General features: G+C 41.5%; 1 protein-coding gene across 6 annotated transcripts in view; it reads right to left on the bottom strand.

Moving 5' to 3' along the window:
- Window positions 1–25000, bottom strand: part of LOC147030005 (uncharacterized) — a 251655-nt gene that overhangs the window by 145967 nt on the left and 80688 nt on the right. For 5 of the 6 annotated variants that reach the window (XM_085873623.1, XM_085873625.1, XM_085873622.1 and 2 more), the window contains exons 4-6: window positions 4187–4231; window positions 3967–4031; window positions 3822–3848 (exon numbers count right to left, since the gene is read on the bottom strand). In XM_085873623.1, coding sequence (XP_085729749.1) covers window positions 3822–3848; window positions 3967–4031; window positions 4187–4231 — 137 coding nt within the window. The remainder of the gene's footprint in view (window positions 1–3821; window positions 3849–3966; window positions 4032–4186; window positions 4232–25000) is intronic. The other variant, XM_085873626.1, reaches the window with a different exon arrangement.

Here is a 25000-nt window from a genome sequence, read left to right on the forward strand (position 1 = left end):
AAACTACAGACCTCTACATGCTTTGTAAGTGGGAAAACCTGCAAAATCGGCAGTGTATCAAATACTTGTTCTCCCCACTGTATATATCTTTATATATGTATATAAATGCTTACAAAACAACAAAATACTGCACCAAATCCAACCAAATTTTGCATGTTGCTTCAGGGTACCCCAAGCATGGTTTCTGCCAGGGTAGTATACTGTATCTGGGGGAGGGGTTGAGTGTGGGGGGAAGACCCCAATTCTCTGTATGTAAATGTGTATCATATCATGCCACCCAGTGGTAGCCAGTATTACAAGTCTTCTTATTATTTAAAGAAAGATTAAATAACTTGATAATATGCATTACAGTGATGTTGAAATCTGAGTTAGAATAATTTGAAAAATTCAAAATCTTTCTTTTCACTCATTTTAAGGAGAGGTTCAAACTAAAGCATCCAATACCAAGCTTCTCAGCGAAGCAGTTGTGATATTTGCTCACGCCATACATAAGCAGCAAGAATGGTTGATGAAGATGTTGCGAGCTGATTTGCAAGCAGATGGAAGATGACCTCAGGCAAATGATAGGGTGAACAGAGCAGAATGTTTGTGAAATGCAACATGTCTTTTGATTAAATCCGTCAGCAAAGAGACAGGTACTTTTGCTGGTATATGATTGGAGAAGGTGTCTGTTTGTGTTTGTTTAGCTTCCATGCATTCCTTAACCATTGGACAGAATGAGTTGAAACTGGTGGATGTAGCCGTGGTGTACACGAGACGGCTTTAGGTGATAAAAAGGTTTCACAGCCCCCGGGGTTCAGGGATGGGAAAGAGATGGGTTGGAACGCAAATTCTCTTTCTTTGTAAATGTCTATCATATAGTGCTGTTCTCGGTGTGAGGGGTTATTATAAGTCATAATAAAATACCCCAATTCTCTGAATGAAAATCACAGACACCACAGAAGGATGGGAATTATTAGACCAAATATCATACTTTAATGTCAGAGGTTCACAAATGTGATATGCCTCTGTGCTGGAGACCAAATTTATCCAAGGATATCTGAACAATCTTTTACTTATGATCCACCCCGTTGGGGTTGGTGAGCTGTGGTGATAACCACATATGTTTGCTCCATTATAATAAGATACAGGTGAAATCTAATATGCTTATTTTCTGACCTTTCAAACAAATAATTTGCTTCTGAAGTGGTTTAGGGTTAATTAGGAAAAGGGGTTGACTACTTATGCAACTGAGAATCATTTGATTTTTCTCTGTTAATTTAACTTATGAGAAGCACCCGCTCCCTACGGGAACCATCAAGGGGGTCATGTTATTATATTTATGCCTATTTTACTCCAAGGGGTCCCAGGATTACACACCCAAAAAATGGTTGCAATCGGTTCAGCCGTTTTTGCGGCACCTGGGAACAGACAGACAGACAAACAGTGAATTATAGTAAGATTCACATTGTATCTGCATTTTTCAGCTTTATCACGATGGAGTCGTTTGTGAAGATTCTTTATGTCAAGTTTGATTTGAAAACATCAAGAAAGAAGCTCAGGTGGCATCAAAATGTGAAAACTTTGAATGGGGTGAATACTTTTGCAGGCCACTGTATAGTTAAATGACATTGTGTACTACTTTCCTAATCATAATTCTCTTAAGAATGGAAATAGTCCATGAAAGGGCTGTGAAGGGTATGATAAGTGTAAACTGGCCAGTAAGTGGTATTTTATTTTTTCATCCTTCATTCATTTACTCGAGACTTTTCTGCACCGCCAGCCCTATCTGCCAGCATGGAAGCGGTTGCACATGGTTAATTCAAACAAGCCATTACTTGAGCTAACTCGCCTGATTCACAGGATGGTTCAAAGAGACTGAGAGCAGAGCATGGGAAGAGAAGGAGCACAAGAGCGATAGTTGAGAAAGTCCAGAGAGAAAGTGTTGGGAGAGAGTTGAATAAGGGAGTCACAGCAATACACTCAAGGCAGAGAAGAGAACAGAGAGAATTCTGGTATATATTTTTTGTTTAATAAGATTTCACCCATCACAAAGCCAAAGGCCACTCAAGGTGGGGGGGGGGGTCTTCTTTTGGGTATTCGGGGTCTTTTGAGTTTTCTGGGTCTTTAGGTCTTTGGGGTCTTTTGTATCCTCAGGATCTTTTAAGTACTTGGGGTATTTTAGATCCTCGGCGTCATTTAGGTCCTCAGGGTTGTTTGGGTCCTGGGGGAAGGGGTGGGGGTCTTTTGGGTCCTTTGGGCAAGTTAGGTTAAGTATTTCAGGTTTAAGCCCTGTCAGATGCAGAATTTACACCAGGTGGGTTTGACTCAGCCCGTCATCCTTCTGAGGTTTGTGAAATGAGCACCAGTGAACTGGTAATAGGGGCATTGCATCAGTGGTGCCCCCATACTCGGTAGCAGTGGCGATGCACCGTTGATCATAGCCAGTTGAAAGCATGAAATCATGCCACCACAAAAAGTGGAAGTATATATATATATATATATATATATATATATATATATATATATATATATATATATATATATATATATATATATATATATATATATATTTCAGGTTACACTTGTAGGTGATGTCAGGTCAACTGTCCAACCAATGGGTGAACATAGGATATACATAATCACATGCACTTGCTCCATTGTAAATAGATTATATATATATATATATATATATATATATATATATATATATATATATATATATATATATATATATAGACGAGTATATTTAACTAGAAAGCATCTGAAAATGCAAAGCCCATCCGCTTTGTATTCAGACTTCTTCTTCCGTATGCTAAATTGTATTGACATTTTGATCAAATTCTTAATTTGTCTTCTCCATATTCTCATAATAAAGCTTTGTTGAAAATTTGATAACAAAAGCTCAAATGATAAGTAAAAGTTCAGGTCAATTTGATGAAAATTGACGATTTTATGTGATGCTAACCTTTGAACTTTTGACAAAATTATTATTTGCCTTATCCATATTCTCATAATAAAGCTTTGTTGAAAATTTCATAAAGAATCAAGTGGTAAAAAGTTACGGCCCGAACACACACACACACACACAATTGCAAAACCCCATCTACCGCTGGGGGGCGGTAATAATATTATTATTATTCTTATTATTTTTAATATTATGGGACTTAGTTTCATTGTTGTTATCAATAATATTAACCCCCCGTTGGACTTCGTCCAAAATGGGGGCTTATGGATTTGGACTCAATTTTCATGTCCGCGCATGCATACATATGTGTGAAACCATATCTCGGACACGTATGGACCAATTTTATTCGTACAAGGCAAAAAGACAAGAAATGATGGTATACATATGCACATCATTTTGTTTTACGATGCAATCAAAGATGGTCGACTGTTGCCATTTTAGTTGAAAAAAAACCGGGTGTCGAACACGTCATCAACCATTTCTCGGACATGCATTTACCGATCTTGTTAAAACTTGGCACACAGATAACCAATGATGGCTTACATATGCATGTCATTTTTGCTCGAGATAAGATCCGAGATGGCCGACTGGCAGCCATTTTTATTACTAAAATGTGTCCCCCACCTTTTCTCAGATGCGCACGATCCGATTTTCAGACACATTAATTTTCTCTACCAATTTCATTTCTTACTGTAGTTGGTTGTCCATGTCTGCTTTCTTTGGCCTTTCTGTGTGCGGGGTCAATTCCTGCTGTCTCTAAAACTCTTTCTTCGCAATAAACTTCTAAAACTGCTGTGTGAGGCTTCCTAATGAAATTCCACAAAATAGGTTCCTATCATCATTATCAAGTGTTATAATTATATTAAAAACTCACAATTTCTCCTTTTGGACCAGGAGGACCCTAAAGAGTAAAGAGAAGATCATTACCATATGCATTTTCAGAGTGAATCGCTCATATTACAGTCATTAAAAAAAATACTCAAAAAGTGAGTGATGGATAAATGCTGTGCATAACAAACACCATCATGCTGTTCACATGAAGATAATAACACCAGTCGAGAACTTCCATTACTTACAGGTGGACCTGCAAAAAAGAAACAAAGCAAAATATTGAATTAAGCGCAATACCGATAAAGATTAAATGTGGACTTGTTATACTGTTACAACAAAAGAAGTTAAATCCGACTATTCACACCTCATTTACAAAGATTTAGAAATAGCTTGGTGATCCTTATTTACCTCTTTCTCCTCGTTTTCCTCTCCTTCCTCTTCTCCCACGAGGACCTGAAACAAGAGAGAGACTAAGCAAAGGGGGAAATCCTGGAAAAATATGACTCACAATAGCAGGCCCACATTACAAATTATTAACAAACCCGACAAGATGTGTTAAATAAATATTGAACTATCATGAAGTTGGCATTGAACTAGTGTGGCCCAAATAAGATTGTTTATACAGCTTGGTAGAACAGTTCAAAGCAAGGATGGTTGTCACTAAGAAACTTGTCCCTCCATTTTAACTAACCTCCCTTTTTGAGGCCTTTTCCAAAATAGGGGGGGGGGGAGAACAAGAGGCAAACCGTCAATAAGGAACGTTGGCATGAATATGTACAGTTGTGAGTTCCAAGTAGAAAGCATCCCACCAGGCCATATCGCGAGCACGATACACGTCTAATGAGACAGCTGTGACCTCTTAGGCCAGGGTCAACACATCACTCTGCTGTCATGTTGGAAGGCACGGCAGCAAAGTGGCCGAGACAAAATGGAACACCTGTGCTTTTGACTGAACAGGAAAAGATCAAGTTGTTTTGTTTTCTTTTCATAATTTGAAATCAAGTAAAATCAATTCCTGAATCCTGCTAACAAAATCGACCTTGTGGACTCTTGTGTTTTCAATAAGTTTTCAAAAGATGTTAACTTGTTCCACTGTAACTACAAAATTTGAATGAAATGTACGTTGCCAACCAAACTGTGAATGAAATGAACATTTTCAATTAACCAATTGAACTTCTTAAAATATAATTATTCACTTCATTTGACAAAGTAAGAGTCCAAAATCACTCTTGTTGTAGATAGATCACTGGTTTATCTTCAATGGGCTGAAGGATTAAGTTTTAAATGATGTTGCAATTAAGGAATACATTGTAAAGGGAAAATTATCTTAAAACAATAGGTCCTGATATGGCATCTCTCCAAGGATTCTTGAGGAGCGAGCTGACAGACTTTGTACAGTGGTCTGCAAAAGTATTAACCCCCCTCCAAATTTTTCATATTTTGATGCCATCTGAGCATATTTCATGATGTTTTCAAATCAAACTTAATATAAAGAGTCTTTACCACCTATTCCATCGTGATAAAGATAAAAAATGCAAATAAAATGTGAATAAGTTGGATTAACAGAGAAAAATTAGATGATTCTCAGTTGTGTAAGTTTTCAAAATCTTTGTCTAATTCACCCAAAATCATTTCAGGAGCAAATTATTTGTGTGAAAGGTTAAAGAATAAGGGTAATAGGTTTCACCTGTATGTAATCAGTGGTTTAAATTAAAAATTAAGCTCCCACACTTATCCAAGGAGTTTTAAGACGCAACTCACTTGGTCAACGAGCAAGGCAAACATGAAGACCGAGGAGCTTTCCAAAGATATCAGACATAAAGTGGTGGAGAAGCACCATTCAGGAGAGGGTTATAAGAAGATTTCAAAATCACTTATTATCTCTTTGAGTGCAGCGAAATCCATCATTAAGAAGTGGAAGACGTATCATACCACCCAGACTCTATCCAGATCAGGTCACTCAAGATTTCACCCAACTCACTGTATAAAGCTGATAGAGACCTTCCCAAAAAGACTCATAGCAGTCATTGCTGCAAAAGGTGCTTCTACCAAGTATTGACCGAAGGGGCTGAACACTTCCAACCAGTGAATTTTGATTTGTACATGGTTTTTCAGGTATTCCTGAAATGAAACCTCCAACTCTAACAGTGTTTAGTTTGATCTCTCCAGTTATGAATAAAAAAAGTTCATTTGGAAATTTTTTTTCGACACAATCTATCTATAATTCCAGCAATCTCTGTGTGTGTGTCTGTCTGTTTGTCTGTCTGTTTGTCTGCAACCGCCGTTTCTCGACGACCACCGGTCCGATCTCATTGAAACTTGCCAGGAATATTGCCGGGGACCAGCGGATGTGCCTTTTCGAGGTTTGATTTCGATCGGACGAGCGGTTCCCAAGTTACGGCCATTTATCTGTCGACGACAAGACACGGTGCTATGACGTCACGAATGACATCACAATTAATGTTTATTTACTTATTTATTTATTTTTCATTATTTCTTTTGCACGATTGAAACTGTCCAGGAATATTTCTGGGGACCCGCGGATGTGCCTTTTCGAGGTTTGATATTAATCGGACGAGCGGTTCCCAAATTACGGCCATTTATCTGTCGACCAATATCTGCGAGAGAGGGGGACGGGAGAGGGGGGATGGGAGTGGGGGCGAGAGAGGAGGGGGAGAGAGGAAGGGCGAGACTAGGGGGGAGAGGGGGCAAGAGAGAGGGGGGAGAAAGAGGGGGGCAAGAGAGGGGGAGAGAGAGGGGGCGAAAGTTGCGGGGATGAGAGTGGGGGGCGAGAGAGGGGGGCGAGAGAGAGGAGGCGAGAGAGGGGGTGAGAGAGAGCGAGAGAGGGGGGCGAGAGAGAGAGGAGGCGAGAGAGGGCTGCACATACTGGCACTCACCTACGGACACGCACCTACGGGCCCGCCCATACGGCCCCGCCCCTACGGGCCCGCAATAGTTCATCTAAATGTGCCATTATTGGTAGGGCTTTAATACTCTTGCAGGCCACTGTATGTCTCCAATTGCTTTATACCAGAAATCAGTGAAAGATGGTGTTGTTCCAGAGGACTGGCGATCAGGTCATTTACTCAGGGATTCAGGGAGGCCCCAATTTACTCAGGGAGCCAGATCAAAACTTGAGAATTAGACCCATCATATCTACTTCGGTGGCTGGAAAAGTATTAGAGGACATCATTCATGATCGAATAACACATCACCTTGACAGACACAAGCATATCTGTAAGACACATCATGGCTTTAAAAAAGGGAAGTCGTGTACCACAAATCTTTTGGAAAAATCGTACTAAACAAATTGACGAAGGTATCCTAGTTGATGTGCTATACATGGAAATGGTCAAAGATTTTGACACGGTTCCAGCCAACTGGCTCATTGCGAAAATATCAGCACATAAAGTCCATGGCAAAGTTCTACAGTGTAACAAGGCATGGTTATCAGGTCGGAGACAAAGAGTCGTCACTCCATGTGCCAAATCAAAGTGGGCAGATCTTACAAGCTCTGTATCACAAGTATTGGTGCTTGCGCTAACATGCTTCCTGATCTATATGAATGACTTAGATGAAAATTTGCATGAGAAGACTGTGATCAGCAAATATGCAGATGACACCAAAGTACAGTATGACACAAGGTAATGGACCATCATTATCATCTATTCCCTTTGGACCAATAATACCATTCCTTTCATGCCGTAAAGGCACATAGGGGTGCTGAGGCAGTTTCAATGGCAAGAAGTACAGTCCTGGATGGGCCACCACTCTGATGCAGGCTACCCTGAATGGTTATTACCCCAGTATGCCAGCCACCTTAACCGCAAAGCCAACACCAGTCTATGTAATGGATTATGAAAGAATTTAAAACCAAAAACAAAACATAAACCACCTCCAGACTTGGGCTGAAAAATGTGGAGTAATGCATGTCAGAAGCCACAACTCACACCACATCTATGAGATGGGAAATTCTTTGCTCAATGAGAGGAAAAAGAACTGGGAGTATTAATTCAAAAGTCTCTTAAAATCCCCTCTCAAAATACCTCAGTAGCCAAGAAAACCAAGAGTCCTTGTTATGATACGAATAAACTTTTCATACAGAACTAAAAATTGGTAGTGCAGCTGTTTAGTCTCTCCTTCATCTACACCTTAACTATCAGATGCGAGTTTGGATTCCCCATCTAGAGAAGGATAACTATTACTCAGTGGATGCATCCGAGATAGAGTTCACAATGCCGTGCCATGAGTCTTTGTCCATCATCAGTGTCTGCATGTCCGCTATGTCATGCTGGATATCCCTTGCTACGCAGTTGATGTTGTTCAGTGGCCTTCTTCCTCTGGTTGGGAAAGGCAATCTCAAGCAGATCACGTCAGATATAATTTGGTCTTTGGCGCGGAAACAGTGACCAGCAAATCATGTTCTGCGACGAGCTACAATGGTAGAAATGGGTGTTATGTCTCCGTAGATCTCTGCTTTTGTTCTGTGTTCCCGCCAGCTGATATTCTGAACTCTCACAAGAAGCCGAGTATATGTGTCATCGAGCCAGTCCTGCAGGGCCTTCTTCATGGTCCATGTCTCTGATCCATATAAGTGTATGTTCTCTACGCAAGCTCTAAAGAATGCAAGTTTGGTAGATCTTGAAATGTTAGACTGCCAGATGTGCTGCAGCCTGTTATATGCACTCAAGGCTTGACCTTTGCATGCTATGGAGTCCTTCTTGGAGTCAGCTCCATAAGACCCGAAGTACTTAAAGTCTTTGACTTCATTTAGTTGTGAGCCATCCTTGGAGAAGGTTGGTAGATGATCAGCATCCTCATTTACTGTCATGTATTCTGTTTTCCTGGCATTTAGAAACAGACCAACCTTAGCTGAAGCATCTTCAACAGAAATTAGAAGGTCTTGAGCATCCTTCAAAAGTGTTGCTGTTAAAGCGATGCCATCTGCATAGTCAAGGTCTGTGAGATGCTTATCTCTGTCGCAATTTGATATTTTTGGCTTGATGTCAATTCCTTTTTCTTTCATGGTCTCTACTGACTGCCTGAGAATGTAATCCACAACTATATAAGGACAAAAGATGAGGAGCAAGGGTGTCCCCTTGGAGGATGCCTGTTGAGCTGTTTAGTCTCTCCTTTATCTACACCTTAACTATCAGATGCAAGTTCGGATTCTCCATCGAGAGAAGGATAAAATGGTAGTGGAAAAAGTACAAGCGAAGGCCACCAAACTAATCCCAAGTATCGGAAAACTACAATGTGAAGCCAGACTAACACAAATGAACCTGACAACAACGGAAACTTGAAAGAGCAATCAGAGATTGCAGACCCTCTCCAGGACTTGTTTTGTGTGTTTGTCTGGTGTATTTTGTGTGGTGTGTTTGTGCGGTGGTGTGGTGGTGTGTTTGTGTGGTGTGTAGATGATGTAGGTTTATGTTCCTATAGCAGACAAACAGACCTTTTCAGTTTTATTGCATAGATTCACAGTCCAATTGTTTGTGTTTCGTAAATGTACATATGTACGTATTTTTTAGATACACGTATTTCACTGATGATGGCGTATTTTTATAGTACAGTAAACCCTTGCTATTCGTAGGGGTTACGTCCTGGAATATGCTGCAAATAGCGAAATTGCGAGTACTAAAACTGAGGACCTATGGGAAAAAGGGGGTTAGGTGCATCGTCATATTATATGGAAAAGTAAGGGAATTTGTTCTTCGCTCACAAGAATAAACATATTATTGGATAACTGAACCTACCTTTTTGGGTTATTTTTACTTATCTATTTACTGAATTTACATATTTTGTGAAAGAACACATATCCCATTCTATACTAATAAATGTGTGTGTGTGTGTGTGTGTGTGTGTGTGTGTGTGTGTGTGTGTGTGTGTGTGTGTGTGTGTGTGTGTGTGTGTGTGTGTGTGTGTGTGTGTGTGTGCGTGTGTGTGTGTGTGTGTGTGTCCTCCATAACTCGAAAACCATGAAACCTAGCAGCCTGAAACTTTACATGCAAATTAAGAAAACTCCAAGGAAGTGCAAGAGTAAAAATTGGGTGTTTGCGTTAACTAAAACACCTCTTTTGAAGATAATTAACAGCTTTATTTAATTATATCCTTCATCAAGCGATCCTCGGCCACCTTGCTGTCTGGGGTATGAAGGAGTTTCCTGGGTAACATCGCTGGTTTCCTGCTTATCACCTTTCTCAGCTTCACGCTGTGGAAGCAAAAGCATTTAGGATCATTGGTATCTCCCGTGGTGAGGCTGAGCCTTTGGGCCTCTCACTCTCTCACCACAGGCAGGTCGGTGGTCTTTCTGACTTCTACTGTCTCCTCTCCGGTCTTGCATCCCCTGCTCTGTCTACGATATGTTCCCCCCCCCCCATATTTTCCCAGGGCGCTCAATGTCCGCCAGCAACCCCCTTCTGGTAAAACTATCAAAATCACAAATCACTGCTCACCTTCACTCTTTCATTCCTCTTTTTTCCCATCTTTGGAATAAACTCCCTCACTCTGTTTAATCTATGCCTGGTGTTGGCTTAATGGTTAGGGTGGTGGGCTTTGGATCCAAGGGTCCTGAGTTCAAATCCCACTCAGCTGTTGAATTAATACCAGGTGGGGTTTACTCTGCCTGTCATCCTTCCGAGATCGGCAAAATGAGTGCCAGCATGCTGGTATTCTGCATTGGAGTGGCGACCCGTCCGGGATTGTGCCCAATAGCCAAGGAGACTGCTGAAGCAGCACCAACGCTCTGTAGAGAGTATGGTCCCAATCTCCTCCTCTCCTGTTTAATCTGACTCTTCCCTCCAGGTCTTCAAAACAGCTGTTCACCACCACCTCATATTTTCCCCCAACCAAAACCACGATCTTTTCTCCCCCCGTTGATCCACCCCAACCCACCTCCTTCAAAATTCCTTGCCTTCCTTCCCAAAATTTCCCTGTCGTGTAAGGTCCTGAAAGTCCCTGTGGTGTCCACTTGTATACCCCATGTTCCCCGCCCAATCCCTCTCCCTTCCACAGATCTCCTAATGTCTCTGTTCCCACTGTTTTGTCCTTCCCTCTACTGCCCCTCTTGTCTCCTGCCCCCTCGATAATGTATACAAAAACAAAATGCGTTTGTTTCTAAGATGAACTCGAGGGATGATGGAGGGAGTTCAGGTATGCCGAGAAGACTTTACATGCTGAGGTTGACTCGAAGATAGCAAAGATGTCATCCACGTACTGATAATATACATGGAAGGGAGTTGAACTCCAGGATGTGCATCTGTAAAGGTACGTTTTTCACAGTAACCTACAAAGATGTATGCCAAGATGGGGCCTAGAGGAGATCCCATTGCTAAGCCATCAATCTGAATGTGCATTGAATCATTGAAATTGAACTCAACACAACGGGTCACCATATTCACTGATTCAACGAAGACAGACTAAGAGATCGGTGGAGGTGTCAAGTCAGTATGGTACAGAAGTTGTGCACAGATCTTGATCACTTCTGTGAGTGAGACATTCGTGAATAGACTGGCTATATCATATGAGCACATTGTGGAATTCTCGTTTAGGTGTGTGACCGACCATGTGGCATCGGCGAAGGTGAAGGAATCCACAATTGCATGTTCTGAGACACTGTCCAGTGCTGGCTGCAAGAGTTCACATAACCATCTGGCGAGTTCATGCTGTGCAGAGCCAGTCATTGAAAGGATCGGCTATAGAGGAACACTTTCTCTATGAGTCTTTGGCAGACCATACATCCTTGGTCCTTGCGATCTGACAGGTGTAATTTTGTCGTAAACCTCCTTCAAGTTGTCTCCTCATTTGCAGAGTTGCAATAGTCTTTTCGCCATTTGTTTCTCCAAACGAGATGTGTGGTCAGATTCAGTTGTACTTCCCAGGTGTTGAAACTTGGACATCGCTCAAAATTACAGCCATTTTATCAACGTATTCACTCTTATTCAGAATAACCACGCTGGTTTGGTTCCTTGATTAGTAATCCCTCCAAACATGTGCTCAATTTGTCAGATCATAAACCATCTACGACCGAAGAATTTGTCTTGGCTCATGGTTCACATTCAGAATACTGAATCGTAACGTTAAGCGAGAGGAGGTGTTTGTGGAATTCGAGCTTCTGCATGGTCAGCTGTTCCAGCTCGTACCAGTATCTAATGATGCAAACAAAGCACTTAAGGCCAGACTAGGCAATCTCGCTCATGCTTACTGTGGGATTCCAAACTATTTGTCTGATTTCCAAATGCAGTGCGATTGCCTGGTCGCTATACGTGACCTCAAATCCAATCCTGAAATCCAGATTTGCAGACCAGATAAAGGATCTGGCATGATTATTCTGAATAAGTGTGACTATGTTGAGAAAATGGCTTATTTTGAGCGGTGTCCAATTTCCAACACCTGGAAAGTACAACTGAATGTGACCACATATCTCATTTGGAGAAACAAATGGCAAAAAAGACGATTGCAACTCTACAAACGAGGATATCTCTCGAAGGAGGTTTACGACACAATTTGACCTGTCAGATCGCAAAGACCTCGGATGTATGGTCTGCCTAAGACTCAGAAAGATAGTGTTCCTCTACGGTCGATCCCTTCAATGGCTGGCTCTTCACAGCATGAACTTGCCAGATGGTTATGAACTATTACAGCCACCACAGGATGGTGTCTCAGAACATGTAATTGCGGATTCCTTCACCTACGCTGATGATATACAGTCTGTCACACACCTAAACGAGAATTCCACAATATGCTCACATGATAAAGTCTGTCTATTCACGAATGACAGAAGTGATCAAATTATATGTGCAACTGCTGTATCATACGTATTTGACACCTCCACTGATCTCTGAGTCTGTCTTCATTGAATTAATGAATATGGTGACCCGTTCTGTCGAGATCAGTTTCAATAATTCAATGTATACTCAAATCGATGGTGAAGCAAAGGGATCCCCTCTCGGCCCCATCTTGACAAACATCTTTCTAGGTTACTGTGAAAAACGTGCCTTAACAGATCTACATCCTGAAGTTCAACCCCCTTCCATCTATTAATTATCGGTACTTGGATGACATATTTGCTGTCTTCAAATCAGCCTCAGCATGTAAAGTCTTCTTGGCAGACCTGAACTCTCTCCACCCATCCCAAGAGTTTACCTTGGAGATGGAACGCTCTGGCGTAATTCCCTTCTTGGATGTTTTCGTTGAGAAATCGGCTGATGCTTAAAAAAAAACAGTCGACCACAAGTCTACTTACACCAGACAGTATACTAAGTGGAACTCTTACAGTTCCTCGAGATACAAGATTGGATTGATTGGTATCTTGGTCAATAAAGCAAGGAAGATCTGCTCCACAGACAAACTCCATGCTGAAATTGAGATCATCAAGACCATTCCTCTTGATAGTTGGTATCCAAAACAGATCATATGTATATACACTCCTGGTCAAAAGTTTTAAACACCCCTATTTTTCCAGTTTTTACTGAAATTTAAGCAGTTAAAGTCCAGTGAATAACCTGAAATGGTACAAAACTAAGCGGTAAACTGCCAGAGGTTCAACAAAAACGTTTAGGTTACCAAAAACTGAAAAATAATGTAAATTTCAGAGTTGTTGAAAAAGGCCCTTTTCAGGGAAAAAGTAATGGGTTCGCAACTGCAGCTGTTCTGCAGCAATGGAAGTAAATTAAGCCTTGAAAGTTGATGTAAACAATTCCTGCAGGTGTCCCAACTTTTGTTGATTAGTTACAAACCCTCTCTCTGTATAAAGCAGTGTTGGAACAGATTGTGTTGCTGCACCCTCTGATGCATTATTTGGACAATATTGCACTGCAGGAAGTAGTGTATTTCCACCATAATGGCGAGAAAAAGACAATTAACAAAGGAAGAGAGACAGACAATTATAACCCTTAAAAGTGTATAGGTCTTTCCTTTGGAGAAATTGCAGAGCGAGCCAAGGTGTCAGTGAGTACAGTTTCTTACACCATCAAAAGGCACTTGGAAACTGGAGGAAACTGACAGGAAGAGGTCTGGCAGACCCAAAGCCACTACACAATCAGAAGACAAGTTTCTGTGAGTCAACAGCTTGCGTGATAGGCGGCTCACAGGACAGCAGCTTCAATCACAGCTTAACACTGGTCGAAGTAAAGGCCCGGTCACACCTTGACGTTTTAGCCAGCGATGGCAACGTATTAAATTTATGTAAAACGCTGGCTTATGTTGAACTTTTGATGTTTTTTTTTTTAAGATTCGGACATATTCATAGCGACTTGGTCTTATGTATAACGCATTGGTAACGGACACAGAACGTTTCGTTGTGTTATAGATAACTTATACCAACGAATGCTGAACCTGTTGTCGGCCTACACAACCGATGCCCAACGATAGTCTAACTTAGGCATAGCGCGTTACACGCATCGCCGACGATGTCGTGACGTAGCCTATTAAAAGGCTGACGCAGAACGATTCAAATCATAACTGCCGTAGAAATGGAAGTGTCAACATCGCGGTCACACCTTGGCGATCTTGCCAGCGTATGCCGACCTAAGAAAAATGTGTCTAAAACATTGGGGCACGTCAAATACGGTATGAGTAAGTTTGGTATACGTGAGTACAACGCTAAAGTACGCTATCATACGTCGTAGTAAGTAGAGTACGTCAAGAAATTTTAAACATGTTCAAAATTTTACGACGTACTCGGCATATGACACACGTTCCGCATGCGATGGGGATAAGTTTTACACACGATATGTGGACGCTTACACACGTCCACAAAGGCTACTTATAAGCTACTCATAAGTCGAAACACGTCGCGGTAATGTCTTTTTTACGCGAAACTTATTTCTAACTTATGTCTGACGTACTTTGAACCAATTCTTTACGTAGTCCCAACACACATCGACGTATGTAGACGTATTCCAATGACGTATTCCGGTCGACAAAAAAAATAAATGAACGTGTCTCTAGCTTACAACTGCCATATAAAGACGTGTTCCCAGCGGTTTTAGGAATTGGTATATAAAAATGCTGCTCATAAAAGGGGAACCCAACAGTGTTTTCGAGTCCTTTTTGAGTCGATGTCCATGTCAGCAGTAACGGTATCAGTATCAGTATCAGTATTAGTAGTAGTTTGTTCATGTTGGCAGTAGTAGGTGAGTGTGAGGGGGAGGGTGTGGGTTATGATGGATCCTCCTTGCGTCCCCGTGTCCACGGGTAGGAGACATCTTTTCACCATTGTTCGAGGTTCTTCGCAGCTAATTTTTTATGGGGCTTTTTCAACAATGAGTTATAGCTTGTTTTTACGATTTAGGTCTATTCATAACGGGTTGGACAAATGCACAATGAACTAATAATGTGCATAGATTGCTTTGATTACTTATAGATACGATATATCAACGAATAATTATCGTGAAGCCGGCGTTCACAAACTATGCCCAACGATAGCCTAACTTATCCATATCGTGCGGCAGTTTATCTTTGCTGGTGACGTGGGGTTTGCTATTCATCGGCTGCCACTCAACGATTTAAATGGCTGTATCTCCACTATTGAAAGTAGACGCTTGCGCTCAACAATTGGATTTTTTTTACACTCAACGACTTTTAAACGGTACCACTCAGCTATTTTCATTGTTTACAATGAACGATTTAAATTGCTGTCACTCGCCTTTGTTTTTTGACGCTGGGGTTTGGAAATTTGAAGCGTTTCTTCTGAACGTGTTAAAACGCTCAAACTCGACTATTTTAAATAGACGCTGCCGATGGACAATTGGAATCATAGCGAAGCAAGACATCGAAGTGTGAACATCCTCGTCATGCCGAAGAAAAGTTTGAAGAATGCTGCAAATAAGTGTCCTGGCCGTGGCCGTGGACGCTGATGCAAGGACGATCCATTATACTGACGTCTTTCAGCCTATGAGTAACTTAAAAGTAACGTCTGTCGATGTGTGGCAACGATCGCGTAACGTGCCAACAACACTTTAATCATAGGTTAGAAATAAGTTTCGGGTACGCTAAACATTACCTCGGCGTGTCTCAACTAATGATTAACTTACAAGTAGCATGTGTTGATGTCTGTCAACGATCGCAGACCGTGCATACAACTTGTGGCCAGCATAGCGGAACGTGTGAGTCATACGCCGGCATACGTCGTGAAATTTCAAGCATGAAAAAATTTGAGGACAACCAAAAAGTACAACGTTTAAAGCCAACGTACAACGACGTATGGCAGTGTTTTTCAGCGTGCTCTCAATGTTATCAAAACTTACCCATAACGTATTCAACGTGTGCCAGCGTTTTAGAAAAAAAATTCAAAAAACGTCAACGTGTGACCGGGCCTTAAGGAAGTCTCAGTTTCAACTGCGAAGAGAAGACTTCAAGCTGCAGGTTTGACAGGTCGAGTGGCAGTAAGAAAGCCATTGCTAAGATGGCAAAATAAGAAAAAGAGGCTTGTCTGGGCCATGAAGCACCGCCAGTGGACTACTGAAAACTGGAAGAAGGTCTTATGGACCGATGAATCAAAATTTGAAATCTTCAGTTCATCACGCAGGGTTTTTGTACGCTCTCGAGTCGGCAAAAGGATGGTTCCTCAGTGTGTGACACTAACTGTCAAACATGGAGGAGGAAGCGTGATGATCTGGGGCTCTTTTGCTGGATCCAGAGTCGGCGACTTGCACAGAGTGACTGGCACCCTGAACCAAAAGGGCTACCACAGCATTTTGCAGTGCCATGCAATACTCTATGGTCTACGCCTGGTTGGTTAGGGGTTCATCCTACAGCAAGTTAACGACCCAAAACATACCTCCAGGCAATGTCAGAACTACCTTAGAAGAAAAGAACAAGACGGAAGGCTTCAAATCAATGAATGGCCAGCACAGTCTCCAGACTTAAACCCCATCAAGCTGCTTTGGGATGAACTGGACAGAAGGGTGAAAGCAAAGCAACCTACAAGTGCGACACATTTGTGGGAACTTCTGCAACAGTGTTGGGAAGAACTTTCCGAACAATATTTGATTTCCATTGCAGAAAGAATGCCACGAGTATGTTCAGCTGTTATATCTGCAAAAGGTGGCTACTTTGATGTGTCAAAAATTTAGATTAAATTTTGTTCAACAAAACGATTCCATGATTTCGTTTTTATCTGCAATTGTATATTTGTTCTATTCTTTAATTTCAGAGTACATTGAAACATTAAAATGCTTAAATTTCAGCAAAAACTCGGGAAATGGGGGTGTTCTAAAACTTTTGACCAGTCGTGTATATACATATATATATATATATATATATATATATATATATATATATATATATATATATATATATATATATATATATATATATATATATATATATACATATATCTATATATATACAAATTCCTGAACCCACCAAAGAATCCTATGTGGACCTGGTAAATATCCTGTATAGCTGCATCTACCTTGGAAAGGCAGTGTCTCAATGGTTTGAAAACCAGTTCAAACAGACAGTGTCCCATTCTTATTATGCTGTTCAACCACAAGTGATTTACACCTTCCGCCGGTTGCTTCCGTCAGTCCACAAATATGTTCTGCCTGCCTCTCATATAAATAAGATCATTTACGAATATCAGTGCCAGTGTGATGCTAGATATCTTTGAGATTGAAGGATCGCATTGAGCAACATGTCCCTTTGGAGATCAGACAGGGTCAGTATGCCTGGTGTTGGCTTAATGGTTAAGGTGGTGGCCTTGGGATCCTTGGATCCTGAGTTCAACTCCCCCTCGGCTGTTGAATCAACACCAGGTGGGGTTGACTCTGCCAGTCATCCTTCCGAGGTCGGAAAAATGAGTGACAGATGGCTGGTATCCTGTGTCGGAGTGGTGACCTGTCCAGGATTGTGCCCAATAACCAAGGAGACTGCTTTGGCAGCACCAATGCTTTGCACAGAGTATGGTCCCAATGGATGGATGGATGAACAGGATCATTCAACCGAACAGAGACAACCAACTCAGGCTTGGAAGAATGTACATAGTACGACAACTATTCCCTGTGCCTCTGCAATTGGTTACCATTTAATGAATAAACCTTAGTGTGCAGAGCAATATCGTGTTGGTTGGTTTAAAATCCTGAGTAGAGGATGCAGTTTAGCTCACTTTCGTGCAATGGAGGCCACATTCATTTGGTCAACCAATCCCATTATTTGTAGACAGAATTTGTTCGAACTTTATATCTATTTTGACGATGATAGCTTGATTGTGTGCCAATTGTACCACAGTCAACGTTGAGTCATCATGAAAACCACCCCCCTCCCCCCAAACTAGTCCTCAGCTAATTAGCATCATGTTTCCACCAGTACTTTGGTGATTCATCTCTGCCTAATCATTATTCATGATGGTCCATTTCCACCTACTCATTATTCATGATGCTCGATGGTTCCACTAATCAAGTATTCCCATCCTTTCTTTCTCTCAAGCAATCAACGTTGAGGACATTACACTGTAACTTTATAAATGAGAGTTTGGTGAGTCTTCTTCATCTGCTGGCAGTTCTACCCTGAGAAGTGCAAGTCAAAAAGCTTTGATAATGCCTATTTTATTGAAATGTATATTTTTCTTTTTTATTTTATTGTGTGCAGTTGTTACAATCGATCAAAACCATTCCAGCAGTTACTAGAGACGAGACAGGTTACAAAGGTTACTACACTCACCTGCCTACATCATGTGGGTAGGAGACAGCTGAATATGAGTGGGAGAGGTGGGGGGGGGGATTACAAACAAGTCTTTCACTTGCTGAGTTCACCTTAAATACAGATTTACCAGTTCATGGAGTATACATCTTAAACCAAAATTAATTACAATAAAATTATTCCAAGAGTTGAACACCTGCAATTATGATAGTAATGATATAGCTGACACTCTAACCACCTGCCATCCAAATAACCACCTGCACAATGCAGGTGCTTACAACTTTCTACCTTAAAATGTATCTCCCCCTATCAGATGTCTGAAGCTAAGCAGAGTTGAAATGGGTTAATACTTTAATGGGAGACCTCCCCTGAAGGTCAACTGTGTAATGGAAGAATTGTTCATCTGGTATGTGCTCGAGTCTGATCATGGATTTGTTCCTCCTGTGGTGCTGAATAACACAAAAACGAGAAAGCATCTCAAAATGCAAAGGCCGTCTGCATCCACTTTGAACTTGGACTAAACTTGATGAAAACAACTAAAAAAATAAGGGGAAAAAATACATTTTATTAATCAGTGTTCTTCATTTTTCTCATAATAAAGATTTATCAAAAATTTGATGAGAAAAGCTCAAATGGTAAAAAATGTTAAGGCCTGGCCAAACACACTGAAACTTGAATCGATATAAATATTTTCAAATGTTGTTGGTTTTTCTCTGTGCATTTGTGTTCAAATGGTTGTTTGTTTGTGCGTTTGTACATTATTCTTTCACAGCCAAACCGTAGCACCTTGAGGCCCCACATTTTGGGTGTCAGTACTTCAGAATCAGAGCAAGGTTTTAAGTTAACACATGTTGGCCTTGACATCAGATTTGAGGCTACCAAAGGCTGCTCTAAAGTGTACATTGGGATGTGGGGTCAGACAGTGCTGCCGCCAGCCCACAGGCAAAAGGTAACCACTATGAAGCCAATAACTCCATAGCATTTCAATGTCCAACACGTCCCGAAACCACCGCTGAGAAAAGCAGTGCCAGGTGGCCCCTGCTCGTGGTAAATAAATAAACAAAGAAACATGGAAGCGATTAAAAAGCCAGTCATCATGTGCTGCACATACCCGTGGATGGGTTGATGAGGCCTATTTATACTCACGACGACATTACCTCTTAACATTTTGATCCAATGAATTAATTTGTCTTCTTCATACTCCCAAAATAAGGGTTTGTTGAAAATTTGCTGATAAAAGCTTAAATGGTAAAAACGGTTATGCACATTAAACAACAATAATGATAATGGCATAATAATACAAATAGCAACACCATTTGTCACTTGAAGAAGGAGGACATCGAGCATTTCACATTCGGAGGACATTTTTCCATTCAAAGTGGTATGTCAGCAATAATAATGATAGCATAATCACATATTAACGTTATCACAAAATAATAATATTAATAATAATAGTAGTAATAATAATAATAATGATAATAACATGCACCCCTTCCCAATCCCAGGCCAAGACGAAAGCATCATAGGTTAAGCGAGTGTGAAAATAATCCCAGAAAATGTATAATTAAGGTGACAAGGACTCTGAATGCAAACGGTACCTAAGTTTGTGGGACGGTGTGCACATGCATGCACATGCACATACACATAACCTCTCAGCCCCTAAGCCGCTCTCACATGGAGTGGCTGTTTTTTATCAGATATAAATTATCTCAATTATTAGTCTACATACGTTAGTTTGCCTTCGAGAAAAGTCCAGATCATATTTGAACCACGTTCAAAGAAGGATATTACATTAGAACTTATGTCAAATGAAATGGAGGAAATTTAATTGATAATAATTAAATTGGTAAATTAAGTTAATTAGGGTGTGAAACCTTTTTATGAAAAAAGAAAAACCTCGGTATGCAGTGCATTTAAAATAAAATCGGGAGCAGGTGGAGATTTTAAATATTATTTTACTTATTCTCTAATTATAATCCTTTTCCAAAGAGGTAAGGATCCGGTTAAAGAACAGATGTTTCCCACCAGTGCCAGGTTTAAACAGACGATTGAAGGTTCGTGGAAGGTGGTGTGAATTTACCACGGCTCCTCTGCTTACCATGTTTTCCAGCGGCGGAAATGTAAGCTCCATTACACTGTCCTCCACATTTAACACACCACCTCCCCCCCATAAGTGTAACAACAACACTGGTTTCACTCCAAAAGAAAAGGAGATGTTCACAACGTGCACACACCATGATGGTGTCAATAGATTTCCTTTTTATAACCCTGTCCAGGCAATCATTCCCACAATGATATTTCGTTTCAAGAAATACCGTCTTTTTGGTCAATCAATTGGTTTGAACGAAATAAGAAAATGATAAACTTCCCAAGCTGTGGGTTTAGCCTCAAATTAAACTCAGGAATTTATTTAAGATTATATTTTATAATTGAACTCGTATCATAACATACACTATATATTATTTTGCTGTCTTTGTAAATGATTCCACTCGAAGGCAATGCATCCAAAGACATGAAATTGGTTCACATGAACAGTGTTCAACTTGTACATGGAATGGGATACTCACAATAGTAGTTCAAAAAAGGTCATTTTCGACAAACATTTTTGGAAATAAAAGTATATATATATAATTTGTAAGGAAATATTTGTTTCTAATTCGGTATACTTGTCGATTTGGCAAATAACTTTTTTTAAACGTTAGTGCTTATTGGATTATTGTGCGAAGATCTCGTTCTCAGGATATTTCAATGCCTAAGTTGTCTCAAGATATTACATGAAAGTAAAAAGGTTTCTTGTGATTTTACCTTTTGGCTATTAAGAGGCTTCAATACATTTTGTAATCCTTTGAACAGATTTTTTAAGTGCCGCAACATTGTTATTTTTTTTTGTTGTTTTTTTTTGGAGGGGGGATGGGGGAACAGGTTCAGGAATGCGATGTGAATGTGTCTGAGTATAGGCAAGCTGAGCGTCAGGTTTCAGTTGCCGACAAGGGTAACATTACACCGGGAATGTTTAAAATCGCAGAGCGCATTCTCTGCCGCCTTCCTCCCGATGGACCCGACCTGCTGCGGCTTCACCCGTCCGACACCTGCTTCCACTCGTCATCTGCTCATAATGACCTGCACGCCGTTTGTGGATTCACGCCAATTTGGCGTGTCCCATTTACTTCTGTTCGTGGAACACGATTACTTGTGATTCCCTTCGATATATTTGCAATATCTGAATCGGGGAGTAACTTTTACATTTTGATCGTAATGACTCTCATCATGCAAATGACTTGCAAAGTATTAAAACTGCAAATCGTTTATAATAAAAAGGGCATTTGAAGAGTTCACAGAACGAGACATTCACAATGGTCCAAGATATGTTGAGGTTTCAAAAAAAAACATTAATGCAAAATAAGTAAAGAAATACTTTTCTTACTGCATGCATGTAAATATACAACAGGCCTACATGTATATTTGGAGTCTTTGTTGCTGTACAAAACACAGTATTTTCGAAACGCAACACTTTCAAGTGTTTATATATTATTCTGATTCAATATATATATATATATATATATATATATATATATATATATATATATATATATATATATATATATATATTTTTTATATATATATATCTTCTTCTTCTGCTTTCGGCTGCTCCCATTTGGGGTCGCCACAGCGGATCATCCGTATGATCCGCATAGTGATTTGGCACATGTTTAACGCTGGATGCCCTTCCTGACGCAACCCTGGTCGCCTCTTACGACACAGGGATATGGTACACCTATTTTAACCGGGGTATACACCGGCCCAGTATACTGGTACTCATTTCGCCGACCTCGGAAGGATGACAGGCTGAGTCAACCCCCTGGTGTATTAATTCAGTGGCCCAACGGGGCTTGAACTCAGGACCTTTTGGATCCCAAGCCGCTGCCCTAACCACTGCGCCAACACCAGATATATATATATATATATATATATATATATATATATATATATATATATATATATATATATATATATATATATATATATATATATATATATATGTATATCTTCTTCCTCTTTCGGCTTGCTCCCGTTAGGGGTCACCACAGCGGATCAACCGTCTCCATTTCGCTCTATCCTCCACATTTTCCATTGACACTCCAACCACCAGCATGTCCGCCCTCACCGCATCCATGAACCTCTTCTTTGGCCTTCCTCTTCTCCTCCTGCCGAGCAGCTCCATCTTCAACATCCTTCTCCCGACATACTCCGTTTCCCTCCTGTGCACATGTCCAAACCATCTCAATCTCGCCTCTCTCACTTTGTCTCCAAACCGTCCAACCTGTGCTGTCCCTCTAATATACTCATTTCTTATCCTATCCATCCTCGTCACTCCCAACGAGAATCGCAGCATCTTTAACTCTGCCACCTCCAGCTCCGCTTCCTGTCTTTTTGTTAGTGCCACCGCCTCCAAACCATACAACATAGCTGGTCTCACTACCGTCTTATATACTCACAGACAACAGAGACATGAATATCACTGCCAAGGTAAGTGAATCTCTCCACGACCTCAACATCCTCACCACAAAGAGACACAGACAGGACAGCAGCATTCAAGATGTCATTGAAAGCCTGGATCTTAGTTTTGACCCAAGAAACCCGTAATCGCAGTGGCTCCGACTCCTCATTCAGCACCTCGAGGGTCCCCAAAAAGATATCTAAGGTCTCCGCAAAGATGACTGCATCATCAGCGAAATTAAGGTCAGAGATATTGACATTCCCAAACGATGCATCACAACTTGATCTCTCCCACATCCTCCCTAGAATCCAGTCCATACAAGTACTGAAAAGTGTGGGGGCCAGTACACACCCCTGACAAACTCCAGTAACAACTGGAAATAAGTCAGAGATCATACCATCACATCTCACAGCACTCTCAGGACCAGAGTAGAGTTCAGACATCAGATTGATCAGCTTTGGTGGCACCCCACAAAGACCAAGAACCCTCCAGAAGGCATCCCAATTCACTGAATCAAACGCTTTACAGAGATCAACATAAGCTGCAAGCAGCCCCTGCCAAAACTCTCGTCTGCATTTGGCGAGGACCCGGAGAGCAAGGATACGGTCAATCGTTGACCTCTTTGGTGTAAAGCCTGACTGCTCTGGATGCTGGTGCTCAATCAGATGGTGGCGAACCCTATCAAGAATTATCTGAGCAAAGACCTTGCCCGGCACTGAGAGCAGCGTCACCCCTCGGTAGTTGTTGCAGTCTTGGCGATCACCCTTTCCTTTCCAGAAAGGAACAACAAGGCCCCTCTTCCAGTCAGTTGGGACTGTGTTCCTGTGTTCCAGGCAGAGCACAGAACTGCATGCAACGACATGAGTGCAGCATTTCCACCAGCCTTGAGAAGTTCAGCATGGATGCCACAGATCACTGGAGCTTTCCCCATTTCAACAGGTTCACCGCAGCCTGTGTTTCTACAAGCGAAGGTGGACCACATTTGATTGGATGGTCAGCAACAGTTATTATAACACCCCTGACGTCCAACTCGACAGCTGGTGGATCAGCCTGGTACACCGCTCAAAGTAACCGGCCCAGCAGGCCTTTACTTCGACTCCTCTGTCAAGAGCCGACCACCCTCTGCTCCAACTGCAGTACACCGAGGAATGGGCTTGGACGAACGCAATACGATAATTCCCCTGGAAGCAGGACGAGAATCACTTGACCACAGGTGATGCTCCACCCCCTCACAGATTCCTCACACATAAGGCCTCCTTGTCCACCCTTAGCGCACATACAGTTTTACGCCTCAGCTCCCTGAACAGCTCAGCTCTGCCATTCAGCCTGGCCCTGCGACTCTGGTCAATGGGATCCAGTGTCTCTTGAGAGACAAAATTCTTCTTTGCCCTCAGGTGAGTTCCAAAACATCCACCGGCAACATCAAGGATGGTGGTCTTGAAGGCACTCCACAACTCTTCAGGACCTCCCAAAGCACCAAGACCCCCCCAAATCTCCACTCAGCTTGCTTGCAAACTCTTCAGCTACCCTCTTATTCTTGAGCTTGCCAAAATCCAGCCTCGGCTGGGACGGCATCATTCTCCTGGATTTAAGGTGCAACTTAAGAGTTGCTACAACAAGCCAGGTTTCAGTATTGAGGAACTGAGCACTCCAGTCGACCCTGTAGTTCTGGATCATCCTCCAGCGACCATCAACGAGCACACAGTCAATCTCCTTTGCCACACCACCAGCGTTTGAATACCAAGTCCAGCGATGAGCTTGTGGGCGCTGAAACCATGAACCGGCCACCCAAAGTCCATGATTTCTTGCAAAGTCAAGGAACTTAGTGCTATTCAGGTTCACAGTTCCAGACCCATTGGGACCAACACACGTCTCATAACCATCCCTATCAGTTCCATTAGTTGCATTGAAATCCCCCAAGACGAGTAGTGTATCTCATCTGAGGCACTGATCAACCACAGACTCGAGCGTGGCGTAAAATGCATCCTTCACGGTGAGATCACTCGCCTCATTCAGAGCATAAACAGAGACCAGGGAAATGACACCTAAGGAGTGACGAATCCTTAGTCTCATAATACGCT

Source organism: Eptatretus burgeri, chromosome 3, assembly GCF_056783735.1.
Source record: "Eptatretus burgeri isolate ZD-2024b chromosome 3, Ebu_testis_v1, whole genome shotgun sequence".
NCBI lineage: Eukaryota > Metazoa > Chordata > Myxini > Myxiniformes > Myxinidae > Eptatretus > Eptatretus burgeri.